The sequence below is a fragment of the Nannospalax galili genome, unplaced genomic scaffold (assembly GCF_000622305.1).
Source record: "Nannospalax galili isolate Female #2095 unplaced genomic scaffold, S.galili_v1.0 scaffold613, whole genome shotgun sequence".
NCBI lineage: Eukaryota > Metazoa > Chordata > Mammalia > Rodentia > Spalacidae > Nannospalax > Nannospalax galili.
Window position 1 is genome coordinate 1,293,723 of NW_008332065.1, and position 15,441 is coordinate 1,309,163.

The 15,441-nt window shown below is 36.3% G+C and overlaps 1 protein-coding gene across 3 annotated transcripts in view; it reads left to right on the forward strand.

The window, feature by feature from the left end:
• Window positions 1-11,057, forward strand: part of Phip (pleckstrin homology domain interacting protein) — a 154,632-nt gene extending 143,575 nt beyond the window's left edge. For all 3 annotated transcript variants that reach the window (XM_008827171.3, XM_017796638.2, XM_029560662.1), the window contains one exon: window positions 5,572-11,057. In XM_008827171.3, coding sequence (XP_008825393.1) covers window positions 5,572-6,209 — 638 coding nt within the window. In that variant the 3' untranslated portion in view covers window positions 6,210-11,057. The remainder of the gene's footprint in view (window positions 1-5,571) is intronic.
• Window positions 11,058-15,441: the final 4,384 nt, after the last annotated feature.

The window sequence follows — 15,441 nt, forward strand, 5'->3', positions numbered from 1 at the left end:
TAGTTTAATGAACTGTTACCTTTCAAGTCTTAATACCATCCCCAGAAATCCTCCTGGATTCTTTAGACAGAATGAAGCACTCTTTGTTGTTAGAATACCATATTCACTATCTCTTGTAGAAACTTAGACTGTTGACAAAACATTATTTTTAATGTCTCTAATCCTAAAAAAACAATCTGAGCTTTGTTTTTAATTCTTCAGGTTTTAGTCACCTACACTTATCATCTGGTGGTTTAATAAGCAAATGGTTGATCATAAATATGTTGCATTTCTTTTTTAAAAAGTAATTTTTATTTGTTGAAATTTTCTTCTGTTTATATAATGTATTTCGATCATGCCGCCTATCACTGCCGTCTTACAACTCCCACTAGTCCCCTCTACCCCATCTCCCTCTAAACTTCGGCTTCCTTTTTTATTATTTTCCTTTGGTTGTTATTAGTAAGTCTTGAGTCCAGTTAGTGCTGCCCATATACACATGACTGTGTTCATCGACTGGGGCATTGGCAACCTATTTTGAAGCCAGATCCCTGAAGAAGAATGACTTTCCCTTTGAGCAGGCAACAACTACCCATAGCTTCTTTGCCAAAGATGGAGCTTCAGGGGTCATTTGACCATCTGTGCTGGGATTTTGATTTCTGTCATTTTGTTAATTTTTGTGGCATTTTCTTTGACCTCTTTTTATTAACTGTCTTGGTATTGTTTCTTTTTCTTTTGTGGCCACTTGAGAGAATTTATCCTTCTCTTCAGTCCAAAGTATTCCTTTTCATTCAGTAGCCTCTATAGAGCTGTCTTGGTGGTCATAAATTCCTTAATCTTTTTATCATGGAAAGTTTTGTTCTGTCTTTCAAATTATGATAGTTCTGCTGGGTATAATAGTCTGGGTTGATAGTTGTGATCTTTCAGAATTTTGAATTTATCTTTCTAAGCCCTTCTGACTTTAAGATCTGTCAAATAATCAAGTGTTGTTCTGATGGGCCTGACTTTATAAGTGACTTGACCCTTGTCTCTTTCAGCTTTCCATACCCTTTCTTTATTCTGTGTTTTAAGAATCTTAAATATACTTTATGGGGAGTTTCTTTTTTGTACCAGTCTGATCCGGATATTCTCTACCTTTGGTTATGGTATTCTTCTTTTTATTCTGTGCTCATACTGTGAATGCTAGGTCTTTTTACAGTATTCCAGAACTCTCCCACATTCTCTTCTCTCTCTTTCTGTTTGTTTTTATTTATCGGGACCTTTACTGAACGATCCAGTTCTTCAACTTTGTCTTTTCACCCAGACAGTCTATTTTCCACACGATCCATTTTTTGGTTGAGCCAAATACAACAGGTTATTATTTGGCTTGCTCAGTTTTTCGTTTCTAGCATCATTTCAATTTGGGTTTTCTTTAGCTATTCTATTTCTTTTTCTTTCTTTCTTTTTTTTAATGTGTATGCATGTAGGTAAGTGCACCCGTGTTGTGCAATGCCCGCGGAGGTCAGAAGAGGCTGTCGGATCCCCATGGACTGGAGTTACGGACAGTTGTTAGCTGCCATGTGGGTGCTGGGTTTCAAACCTGGGTCTTCTGCAAGAACAACCAGTGTTCTTAACCGCAGAGCCATCTCTCCAGCCCAAGCTATTCTATTTCTTACTGAATTGAATTCTGTTTTCATATCTTGGATTGACTTTTTCATTTCATTCAGTTCTTTGTTTTTTGTTCTCTTGGAGTATATTCATATCTTCTGTGAGTTGTTTGAACACCATTATAATCATTCTTTTGAATTCTTTGTCTGGAATTGTTCCAAGTCATTCTTGTTGGGGATCATTACTATGGGATTGGAAGGGGGAGCAGGTTGTGGCTTTTTCTTGTCATTTCTGTTTCCGCACTGGGATTTACACATCTGAAGTAGTTTGTGATCGACTCTTTTTGTTCACATCACTTTTTTTCTTACAGTGGAGGCATGTACAGTGTTTAGGGATGACCAAACTTGGTCCTAAGAGAGTTGACACATTGGTTTCTTCTGTGTGACTGGTTTTGAGGGCTATAGGTTGTACCTCTAATCTTCTTTAGAGAGTCTGCTATTATTTGCGGTGACAGTTATTATCCAAGGGTCAGTGTACTCACTTATTGGTCCCCTCCTCCCCTGCCTCCTGGTGTGGCTCTCCATACCTAGATGTCCTACTTTGAGTTAGCTCTGGTCAACCAGAGGCTCGGGGCTTGAGATCCCTGTGAAGCCAGGTGTGAAGTTGGTAGGCCAGTGTTGTCAGGAGGAATGGGGCCTACCTGGCAGTGAGGGGGAGTGAGGTTTCTCTAGGAGCCAAGAGGATCTGAATGTTCTGCTTTTTAGTATCTATTTCCTTTATGAATTAGTGCAGAATTTTTAGTAGTATATTGGCCATGCTTCTGTAAATCCTGAATCCTTGCAAGTATATGTAGTAAACTGTTTTTAGCATATGGTAGAGATGTTCCTATCTCATAACAATTATTTTGGATTATACTCTGTTGTGCCAATTTGATATAAAAACATTATATTTAGTTCATTAAGATTTATTATAAATATTAAAAACAGAATTAACTACTGCAGTTAAGACCACAGCTTTCCAATGAAAATATAATGGACGTAAGTAACATTTTTCATTGACATCTAAGACTAGATAAAATTTATTTCAATAATATATTTACTACCATCTCATGTCTAAAATATTATTTCAACACTGATCAATATTGTAAAATGTTTGCTGTTTCAGTATTTTAATGGAAATTCAACTGTGAATTCTGTTTCCTAGTTGAATAACTAATATTCATATGGTCAGTAATCTAATTTGGTTAGCTAAGTTATTGGAAAACATTAGTCCAGATCAGTAGTTTGTTTTGCTCTTTTTTTTTCAGTGCTGGGCATCCAGCCCAGTCAGTGCCTTGCATATAATAGCCAGCACTGCACTACTGAGCCACCTTCCCAGTACTCAAAGTAGGTGGTTTTTAAGGTTTGTTCTTTTAATTGCTAAATTCTTTTTTAAGAAAACTATATTGATTTTTTACTTTTTTAGAGAAAGAGAGTATGAATGTTTATTGCTTTGAAAGGTGATGAAAATTAGTCATCTTCCTAGAAAGACATATGTAGGCATGTTCACATTTTAAAGGCATTCATGGAGTCTAAACCTTCCGATTTTAAGGGAAATTTTAATTTTGTAGTGGTATGTTGAATAAGTATTTGGAATCTTTGTCCATAGCCATCATGTAAAGCAAGAGCCATACAGACCTTAAGAGCATCGTCATTTTCCTGTTCCCTCTCCTCCCTCCCTGTTGTAGAACAACTAATCTAAGAAACACATTTTGGGGGGTTTTCATTTTTCCCTTGGCTCTTTGCTCTGACTTTTGGTGAATATCTTGCCCGTTTTTTTTCTTCATATTTACAAAGTGCAGTTCATACTCCCAGCAAACATTCTAAAGGCGGGCTTCCATCTCTTTTTAGCAGGAACCAAAAAGGCCTTAGTGGCAGTGCATCTATGGTCTTTTTGTCCTTTAATCAGAAAGGGTCATGGCATTTTTTTTTTCTTTTCTAACCACAGAAGCATTATTCATCCTGATATATGTTGTGTATTTTAGAATTTGGTCTTCACTGTTTTTTGGGGGGGGGGGGTTAATGAAGCATAATGGTCTTTTATCATGGAGTTCATTGCAGTGAGATTTTTAACCATGATAATAGTGATCCACACTGATTTATATAGTGTCAATATTGTATGATTACTAATTATCATTTGCCATTGAATTACATAAAGATAATGGATTATTTGAAAAAGCATGTGAAGAATAACCGCTATTCAATTGGGGGTGTGTGTGTGTGTATGTGTTTTGTAGGGGGCTGATGCTTTCAGGTACACACACACACACACACACACACGGAGACCAGAAGTTGATGCTGAACATTTTTCTCAATCACTTTGCGCCTTATGTTATGCGACCCAGGGTCTTTCACTGAATTTGTAGTTCACAGCGGCTGGGTTGACTGCCCAGTGAGCTCTAGGGTTCTGGCTGGCTCTCCTCCTCCAGCATTTAAGGTTATAGATATGCACCACAGCACTAACTTTTGAGGTGGGCTCTGGGGATCCAAACTCAAGTCTTTATGCTTGTGCAGCAAGCACTTTACTGGCAGGGTTTTGGAGAATAACAGTTATAAATTATTTCAGCAGATATACTCCAAAATATCTTACATGGGAGGAAGGGTTTTTGTATGTCCAGGAAATGTAAAGAGACATTTAGGTTCTAGACTCTTCCCTGGAAACATAGAAGTCATTAGGGTCACATTCAAAGGAGATGAAATGAGAGCTAGAATTTATCCAGCCTTTATTGTCTCATACCTATTCTCATTGAGCAAATAAGTGATTAAGAGGAAGAGACGGTTAATGTACTTATTTACTGAGATGACCAAACTAAAAGGTCATAAACCTAGTATATACTAAAATTATTTTTCTATGACTTAACTCCTTGGATTTAGTAATACAGAAACATCCTGTGTTTAGTGAATTAAGCAATGAAATTCTTTGTTGTAGTAAAACTGCAAATGAACATGAATGATTCAAACAAGTTTTTTGTGCATTAGAATGTGTAATAACAGCAGTAGAAATTGGATTTTTTTCCTAATCTCTGCTATCATCAATTATAGCATTAACTTAGATCTTTAATTTGCTCATAAGTTTTATTTCTCTCATGAGGTTATTACTATTTTCATTAAGAATCTTTTTTTAAATATTTTTTATTATTTTTATTTTTTGGTATGAGTGTTATGCCTGCATATCGGTAAGTGCACCCATGTCATGCAATGCCCGTGGAGGACAGAAGAGGCTATCGGATCCCCTGGAACTGGAGTTACGGACAGTTGTTAGCTGCCATGTGGGTGCTGGGATTTGAACCCAGGTCTTCTTGAAGAACAGCCAGTGTTCCTAACCGCTGAGCTATCTTTCCAGCCTCTAAGAATCATTTTAATGAATTGGTGGCAAGATGAGTCAAGTGGGTAAAGGCACTTGCATATGCAAGTCAGGCAGTCTTGAGTTCCACGCCCAGAACACATGTAAGGGTGGAGTTAGAGAACTGACTCCCCAAAGTTGGCTTCCTTTGACCATGTTCACAACATGATACATAACACCCACACATACACATCATGCACGAGCACACAAACACACATACACACAAATTTAAAAGTAAAAGGAATCTTTCTCCAGGTAGTCGCTGCAGAAATTTGTCAATTCTGGGTCTAGAGAGATGGCTCAGCAGTTAAGAGCACTGGCTCCTCTTTCAGAAGACCCAGGTTCAATCCCTAGACATCCATGTGGCAGCTAATAACTATCTAAACTCCAATTCCGGGGGTCTGACGTCCTCTTCTGACCTCTATGGGCATGGCATGACACAAGTACACCTACATAATGCAGACAGTTCACTCATACACTAAAAATAAAAAAAATTTCTTTGTCAGTTTTTTTCTCATTTTCATAGAAAACATTTCTGATTATGTCATTGTATGGGCATGTACTATTGAGGGCTGATTTTTTTTTTTTTTAAATAGTTATGTATATTGTGATGTTGTTCTCTTTCAGGAGATTGTAAGAACAATGTTCTTATACCAGAAACCATTCAAGTAAATGGCCATGGAGGACAGCCATCAAAACTTGTGAAGAGGGGTCCTGGAAGGAAACCTAAGGTAGAAGTTAATACCAATAGTGGTGAAGTTATACACAAGAAAAGAGGTAGAAAGCCCAAAAAGCTACAATGTGCAAAGCAAGAAAATTCAGAGCAAAATAACATGCATCCCCTCAGAGCTGATGTGGTTCCGTCTTCAACATGCAACTTTCTTTCTGAAACTAATATTGTTAAGGAGGATTTGTTACAGAAAAAGAGTCGTGGAGGCAGAAAACCCAAAAGGAAGATGAAAACACAAAAACTGGATTCAGATCTCATAGTTCCTACAGATGTTAAAGTGTTAAGGAGAAGTAACCGGAAAAAAACAGATGACCCTATAGATGAAGAAGAAGAATTTGAAGAGCTCAAAGGCTCTGAACCTCATATGAGAACTAGAAACCAAGGTCGAAGGACAGCTTTCTACAATGAGGATGACTCTGAAGAAGAACAAAGGCAGCTGTTGTTCGAAGACACCTCTTTGACTTTTGGAACTTCTAGTAGAGGACGAGTCCGGAAGTTGACTGAAAAAGCAAAAGCTAATTTAATTGGTTGGTAACTTGAACCAAAAAGGATGTCTAAAAGCAGGTACAGTTAAGGAGTTAGTAGAGCACGGCTTCTGCTTCCCTTGCTGCTATAACGGATTAGGGAATGTTAACAATTTGACTTGCAAAAAAGAAAAAAAAAATGTAGAAGATACTTCATTTCTTTGAATGAAAAAAATATATATACATATATATATTTTAAATGTTTGCTATTTATTCCCCTTAGGTAGATTATGCATTTCCACATTTATTTCATTCACTATTTGAAATTGAGGACCTGTAAGTCCTGATTTGTGGAAGAAACAATTCTGCTACACTCTGAAGCATGGTTTTCCTAATGAAAAATCGTTTTGTGTTAAAATGAGTTACTTTTGACCAAGTAGGTACTTTTTATTGACACAGAAGTCATGCCCTTAAGAAGACATGTTACAGAGTAGCAGCCAATTGAGAAATGTTTCCTCTAAAGAAAATTTTAAAGTTCCCACCATTTGATAATCCTGAAAAGTGTTAATTTAGTTATAGAATGTTCGTCTACAGAATATTTAGAGGAAGCTTTTGTTTTACTCCATGTCTGCCAAATTTAGGAGAAAATGTATTGATGAAAAGGAGACATATCCACATTGGAAAACATTTGACTGTCTAATTTTTCAGACCTTGATTCTTACATAAGTCACCCAGTCTCTGTTTATTGTGCCAAAGACTGAGAATCAGTGCAGTGGAAAGCCTGTTTTTGATTGTTGGGACAGCATACACTTTTCAGTATCAGAAAAGCTATATATTCTAAAGAACAAGTTATTACAGAGCTATGCTGAGATGTATCTTTTTTTTTTTTTTGGTACTTTGGAAATAATGCACTGGTGGGGTCCTTTTGACAGAGATATCTTAGAGAAAAATGTTTTAAGTGGTTAAGGATTCAAGGAGACTACAGGAAAAAAGTATGGGATTTGATATGTGCTTGATCTGGATTAATGTCATTTCTAAACTTTAGACATATCTGATAAGCTAAGATGACTTACAAAGAAACATGTCTGTGTGTGTATATATTGATAAATGGGTATAATTGAATATATATACAAACACATACTTACTATTACCCAGGTATAAATTCTTTTTTCAGGATTTTTTAGATAGTGGTAGAATAAAAATAATTTTAAAATGTCATACTTTATAGTTTAATTTTAAGGGAGAGATTAGTTATTTTCAATTATTAAAGGTTAAAATAGGCCAAATCACTTTTTATGCAATCATGTTTTATACAGTGGTCTCATTGCACATTGTGTTTTTCTGCACTTTTTACGGTATCCTTATCATGCTGGTATGTCAATATACACCCTAAAGAAAAGCTCCCATTTAATGATTGTGCCTTGTATTCTATTATTTTTTGCATCATTAGTAAAATTAAGTTGTCTATTGTAAATGATAACTATATGACTTAGGAGAATGTATTACTATATGTACTGCTATGGAAAAGGAAAGCAGTTATTTATTTGTTTATGGTACATTAGTTATTTTATACCTTGAAAACCAACATAAATGGCATTTCTATTGTTTAAAATTACTCATTTTTTTTTTTAAAGTTTAAAGAATGTAGTATTTTCTGAGGACTGATATGGTACAAAAATGTAACCAACATTTTCAGATACTACATTTTTAAAAAGAAAAGATGGGAAAATATATATCGGCATGAACCCTGATAGAGAAAAAGAAAATCCAGAAATAAAACTCCATTATATATTTATTTCCTTGTTTCTGATAAGGATAAACGTTAACTGTCATTTAACTGTCTTGAAGAAGAATGAAAAGTGATGCATTTGAACTTTTTAGATTGTTTGTAGCTAAATTTGTACAGAAATCCTGTGACATTCAGTAAACCATTTCCAGATCTTAACTGGATTGCTGTGATTTTACAGTTGAAAAATAATTTCAAATTTTTCAGGTTTTTTGTACATTTATTTTTTTCTAACAAATATATTGAACTATATAATTAAAATTCAGTAATTAACTTCATAATGCAGAAATGGATGACTTGGTTGTATAGAAATATGAGTCAATTCCACCATTATTGAAAATGATAGTATGCTGAAATTTAAGTCATTAATTAGTTGCTTTTGAAGGCGATCTATTTGAAATACATAATTTCCTGGTGTTATCTGCATTGTGTTAGGAAAATAAGACTAAAATCCATTTTTATAAAACATGTATAGTTTTAAAGTGTGTTTAGAAAAACGAAGCATGGACAGTCTTGGTGTAGAATACCTCTAGAATGGTGCACAGATAGTTCCAACTCTTGAGCAGTGAATAAGTATTTCCCATCTTTCCTATAAATGATGAAATATGTTATTTCTCTTGTAAGACACTGTATATTTTTGACCATATTTGGGCATTTTCAGACACTGGTTTCTTAGTAAAGCAAAATTACTTGGATCGGATTATTTGTAACTGAAACACTTAAAAATTTATTAATACCAGGTGTAGATTTTATATTTTTATAATTTAGTTGCAAAAGTTGAATTAAGAAATTTAATTCATCGTATTTTGGGTTTGTTGTTGCCACTTGGAAAGAACTCTTCTTCGAGACAGTGACATTATATATGTACTTTTTATAGGCCAGAAGGAATTGTTGGCACTTAGGCAACCGATAAGAAAAATCTCAAGTTTACTGAAGGATTCAAAAAGAAAATTGGTTACATGCATAGAATATAGAAATCAGTTTTCAAGTTGTGCATGGTGGTACATACCCCAGCCTTTGGGAGACAGAAGCAGGCTTTAGTTGCAAAACAGATCTAAGACTAGGGATTACATAAGACCCTGTCTCAAAAAGCAACAGCAACAACATCAAAAAAGAAATCAATATGTATTTCTAATACTCAGCCATAATATTCTCTTACTCTGTCCAACATCTCAAGCCCCAGGTTAATAGAAAATATAAAGTTGCTGAGTAACTCATAAAGGGTCAGCTAACCACAGCCTATCAGCCTGTGGAAGTAGCTGTTTAGCTTCTTAACACTTCCCTTGCCCTCTTCTCTAGAGCAGTCTTTCCTTTTCTAGTCTCTTCTGTGTATAAAGATGAACTGAAAATTTATTGGTCTTCTTTTCATTGTCTTTATTGTACAGCTTCACTGTGATTTTAAAGACAGGTCGATAACTACAAAACTGTCTTAACTGTAATTAGAATTAAAATAACTATGGAGTATTTGTGAGTTTGATTAGGCTACATCTGAAATATGAGACTAACTGAATTTAGTTTCACTTGGAGATGAATTTTAAAAGAACAGAAACAAACATCCTCATGCCACATGTTGAAACAACCAGCCTTAGCTAGAGTTGAGATTAACCAAATAATATTTTTACCCTTTGTGATGTTAGCAATATTTACATGTTATAAAATACTATTTTTAATATATAAATCGGTTTCAGTTAACAGTGTTTAATTTTGACATTCCATTTACATGGGTAGGTGTCCATACATGTCCCATAAATGTAAACTGAAAACTTTGATTTTCAGTTTCCTCTCTAAAGAAAACAAATTCATTTTTAATGTTCTGTTCACCTGAAATTTGTTTTTGAATAGGTTGAAAAGGACCAAGATATTATTGAGTGAAAAGAAATGTTCATCTTATATGCAGGGAGTGTAGTATTTTAAAACTTGTATAGTACAATAGGAAGACTGCTTTTGTCGTCAATGCATTACTCCCAGTTTACCTAGAAGATATTTCTAACAATAATAGATTGATTAGATGAGAATTTATCTTCATATTAAAATTGGAAAAAATGCACCTTTTGTTTCTATCATTACACTTCCCCTTAACGCCCCTCATTTCCAAGTGACTTGAACTAAAATTAATAATGCATTACTAAGAAACTATCTTACTCTTAATTTAATCATACTTATCAAAGTGCTCTAAGTGGAAAGTCATTTTGAACTATGTTCAGTACCCAGAAGGAGGTCAGATCGAGTCAGAAGACTGTAAGTACCACTTTGAGCACTCTGGAGATGACCTGTGTACACACTACAGTGAGTAGAATGTCTGAGCTATAAATACATATATATACACATGTGTATGTACATATATATATGTATATATATTATTTCAATAGCTCTGTTTTGAAATACTTTTTGTAATGCAGATAAAATTATCAGGAAATTAAATATATGGCACAAACCAAATACATAGTAGTATATGGATGAGTTTCTACATTCAAGGAACTAAGAATAGGTTTGAGATTGTATTATAGTACACGCACTTATGAAGCAGGTGCACACATGCGGCTGGCTTTTAAAGATGTGCGTGTTGATTTGTCACAAGGATAGACTGAAAAATAAGACACCATGTTACATTTTTGGACCATATTGAAAATGCAAGAAGACAGGTCTTATAAAGTCTAAGAAAACTATTAAATCCTGTTCTGGGATATTTAGACATGTGTAGAACATAGCTCACTTTTTAAAAAGTAACTAACCTAGAGGGTTAAAGTCGAAACTGACACATTTCAAATTAAAATTATGTTTATTTTGTACAGAAAGCAATGTTAAACACAAGCAAATCTGTTGTATGTAATAAGTAACACAGAGTTTTAAAAGTTATTTAGCTTTATTGATGTTTTTGTTTGATCCCTACTAGACCTGGAGTATCATGTTATAAACAGCAGTCTCTCGCCACGATAGCAGTGCCCTTTCTTTTTGTACATATTGATTGGACCTTTCTTTACTGTTACGTGGACACTTTCTATGTTAGTTTTGATGCATAATTCTTTGAATCCTTTTATACAAACTAGAATGTATGTGTAAGAATTCCTGTCCCTGCAATGTAGTAACTATAAACTTATTTTTAAATAAATAGAAAACTTGTTTTTCTAAGCTATTTTGTAGAGCCTCGTGATTTCTTGCTTTTTGTTGTTTGCTTTGTTTTTGGTCCACATAAAGCACTTGATACATACTTTTAGTAGGCAGTTTACCAAAGCAATTATGTGATAGAAGCCATTCTGTAAATACTGGTTCATTAGAGGTTCCAGTGTCCTGTCTATTTTCAAAATGTTAAGATTACTATCAAAGATTTTGAGCACCTGATGTAATTCCAAAGTGACTGAAGGTTAAAAATAAAGATTAATTTGCCTCTCTTGTGTCTATTTAGAACATTTTTATTGGCCTATTACATGTAAGTTACTGTACTGGGTGATAAGTATTCAGGTTTTTTAAAAAATTGTTTTTAAACTTTGTGTGTAATGAGTGTTTTGTCTGCATGTTTATAAGCACACCTGTGCTTGCAATCCCTGCAGAGGCCAGAAGGGGGCATTAGATTCCCCTGGAACTGGAATAACGGATAGCTCTTAGCCACCATGTGAATGCTTGGGAACTGAATTCAAGTCCTCTGCAAGAGCAGCCATTGAGCCATCTCTCTAGCCCCAATATGCAGATGTTTTTATAAGGGCTGTATGTCAAGGGAACATTTAGCATAAATAACTTCTTTCTAGAACATGACATTTCATTAAGCATTTGTGCAGATTTTAAATCTTCCTATATCCCAGCTTGGCATGGTGGTGCATGCATTTAATCCCAGCATTCCACAGGCAAATGGAGGTGAATCTCTGAGATGGAGGCCAGTGTAGTCTATGTAATGAGTTCCAGGCCAGCTGGGGCTACAGCAAGACCCTGTTTCAAAAAGATGCACACACACACACACACACACACACACACACACACACACACACACACGTATATACAGATCAAAACCAAGTTGGGCGACCTGAGACCCCCATATCAAAACAAACCTCAGTATTTTCCTATAAATTTGTTTAGATTGGCATATACATACCTTGCCAATTTTAGGATGAAGAATATTAGATATGAATGTATAATGCTTTTAAAATTTAACCTAAACATGAGGATTAATTTGTGCTAGTAATAATCATTTTCCCTAAGTTGTATTTAAATGGTGTGGTGTAAGACAAGTTTCTGTGTTGAAGAAAACATAATTTCCAGGTATTTTTCTTTCTAAAATATGCTGGTATGGTATGCATTCTGTATACTTAGAAAAAGCAGCCACAACAAAATAGTTTTCAGTAACCATTTTTAACTAATTACTCCTAATACGAGCTTTATGATCCTAGGACTCCAGTATTTAAAGACAGATTAAAGGCAATGCACAGTGTCTCTGAATTTTGCAACAATAATATAGCACCTTGTAATTCTGCTTTTAACACATTTACCATGGGATCCAGTCAACGAATGCATTTGGCCCAGTTACACATTAAGCCCAATGAAATGGTAGCCCTGGGCTTCTCCAGGTTGGAAAATGGAGTGTTGACCAAGATCCAAGACTGAGGATATGAGTAACCTTGTGTCATCTCTGCTCTTCACTCTCCTTCGTAAAGCAAAACGTTTGATTACATCATCTTCAAGGTCTAACTCAACTTAGCCAGTGATTTATCTGACTCATCTACATCTTAGCTTCTTAATTTAGTTCTGAAATACACCATTCAGTGTAGAGCTACAAGCAGGCTGTCTTGGGGTCGTAACCATATTGCGGTAAATGACATTTGCTGAATCTTGGAAGTTATGTGTTCCTTACAACATTTGCTGTTATAGTATTGCTATAAATTGTCTTTACTGATTAAAAAAATAGTAAAATATATGATTTTTTCCAAAGGGAAATCTCAAAGATAGTTTCAATATAAAGCATTGTGAAGTTTTTATTTTACTAAATTTGGGGTCCAATTTATGGGAAAGCAAAATTAATCACTTGACAGAAATTGCTGAGTTCTGAGTGTCAGGGTATTAAAGCTCCACCACCATCCCCAGCCTCCCTAACCTGGCTCTATGAACTTGGCAGCCTGTATCCTTGATATAACTGTTGGTACCAGAGAAGTCTCGCATTCTCCAGAACTATATTGTGTTTTGACCTGCCTGGCTGTCCTGAAGAACTGGCTCAGGGCTGGCCACTTTCTCCCCTTGGAACTTCCTTGCCTGAGGCTTTCAAAAGCATTTAAAACAGATCCATTAATTAGGCCCATCAGCCCTGAGCAAAGGATGAGGAATGGGAAGGAAGAGCTCCAGAAGACAAACATGAGAAAGTACAGTTTTTGAAAAGCTTCCATCTACACTAGAGAGTATATCTAGAAAGCCATGTGTATGCATGCCCAGGGTTGGATTTTTCTGAAATGAGAAGACCCCAAGCATTCACCTCTATTTTAACTTTAGTCTCTACACAAGAGGGATTTGAAGGTTAAGGCAGCTTAACAGCCTGCCTAAGCATTAAGGGTAGTGCTGCAGCTCAGAGCCACTATGTAAACAGTGAAGAGTTGGTGTGGTGGATAGCTTTAGTGTCAACTTGACATGGATGAGGGAGCCTCAGTTGGGGAATTGTCTCCATTGGACTGGTCTGTGGCCTGTCTGGGGTATTTTCTTGATTGTTGAGTGGTGTGGGAGGACCCAGCCCACTGTGGGCAGTTCCCCCCCTGGGCAGGTGGTCCCATATTGTAGAAGAAAGCAAGCTGAGCAGGGGCCAGGGGAGCAAACCAGTAAGCAGTGTTCCTCCATGATCTGTGCTTAAGCTCCTGCCTCCAGGTTCCTGCCCTTAGTTCCTACCTTGGGTTCCCTGATGAACTGTGACCTGGGAGATGTAAACCCTTTCCTCCCCAAGTTGGTATTGGTCAGAGTGCTCGTCACCGGCTAGAACAGTTGAGTTCTATTTGTTAAAGCTCCAGAGATTTAAGGCAAACTCACCTGTTAGTAGCTGGTCCTTAAACTGACAGTAACCCAGTGACCGTACATGCATGACAAGGGTGTAACCTTTACAGAAACTAGAAAAGTCGCCAGACAACTGCAGCCTGAGCAGCAGCAGCACCAGCTCAGAAGACAAGGTTGCTCGATTAAGGAGAACAATGCCACGATGTCTGATTTTCTTTATTGGACAAAAATCTGCAAGTTAATATTATAGATTCACTTGATATGGGACTGTTAGCTAAAATCTTAAGTCATGATGACACAGAGGAGAAACAGTCCCCTAGAGGATTCTTAGTCTTATTCAGAAAAGAATTTGGTGGACTCAAGTGGAAGTTTTAGGACAATTTTATTAGAATTTAAAGAAAAGTCCACAGGGCAGGCAAGCTGGGAATTTTAGCAGCTGCCTTGAGGAGGAGACTGGAGGGGAGAAGGAAAAAAACATGAAGGTGTGCTGGTTTAGAGCCTGCTTGAGGTCGGATGTGGCAGACTGGCAGCCACGTGGTGGGGAGAAGGAAGCTTTAGAGGAAAAGAAATGCAAAACGCTGGGGCAGCCCAAAGCATTAGGGAAAGCTTAGAAAGGGATACAAAGAAGAGGATTATTACACTTTTCTGAAAAATTCCACATTTCTGTGAGCCAGAGCCAGAAGAACTGCACTAAGATTCTGGTCAAAAAAAGTTCACCTCATTAATGAGTAGGTATTCTGCCCATCTCTTTAGCATAACTAAAGGTGAACCCACCTTCCTAGGGGTTGATAGAATACCTCCCTTAGAAAAAAATCTTGGGAGAGAGACCTTCAAGGACTCTAGACCCTGGCACTGAACAAATTCCTGCAGCTGTGTTTAGCAGCATTCCTATATAAGTCAAAACTGCTCTGCCCTTTGATACAGACACCCTCATTCCGTGGAAGGGCTTTTCAGCCCTTTGCTGTGTTCTCCGAATGAAGAGGACACATTCCTTGCCTGTTGCAGGTCTGGCTCTGGTCCTTATTTCTTAACTTTAAACTCCTTCCATTTCTGCCCTCCTACATCTAACAGGGGTGGTCCTATGACCAGATGATTGACCAGTGAAACTGGAAAGAAAGGTCTTCAGAAAGACTAGAGATTTTACAATAACGAGTTCATTTTAACAGGGCTTTTTTGATACCCTAACAAGGAGAAAGTATACTCAGCTGAAATCTTGCACCCCCAAATTAGTGACAATTTCATCATTTTGTACTTTTTCATGCCACAAAGACACATTATTAAATGACTACGCCATATGTATGTGAGTGACTATGCTCCTGTCCAGATCTATGTTTAAAGGCTCTGAGGTCTAGTTTTGTTTTAGAGAAGCCCAATACTTCCTGTGGCAGTCCCCTCAATAAAACCAATTGCAGAATTGAAATGCATCTCTCTGTCATTACTGTTTGGGAACCAACTGTACAGTAAAAAGCTTCTCATAGTAGTGAAAGTAGACTTTTTTGTTTATTTTACAAAATTGAGTATTTCACTAGATGACAAAGTTATAATTAATAAATTTTATA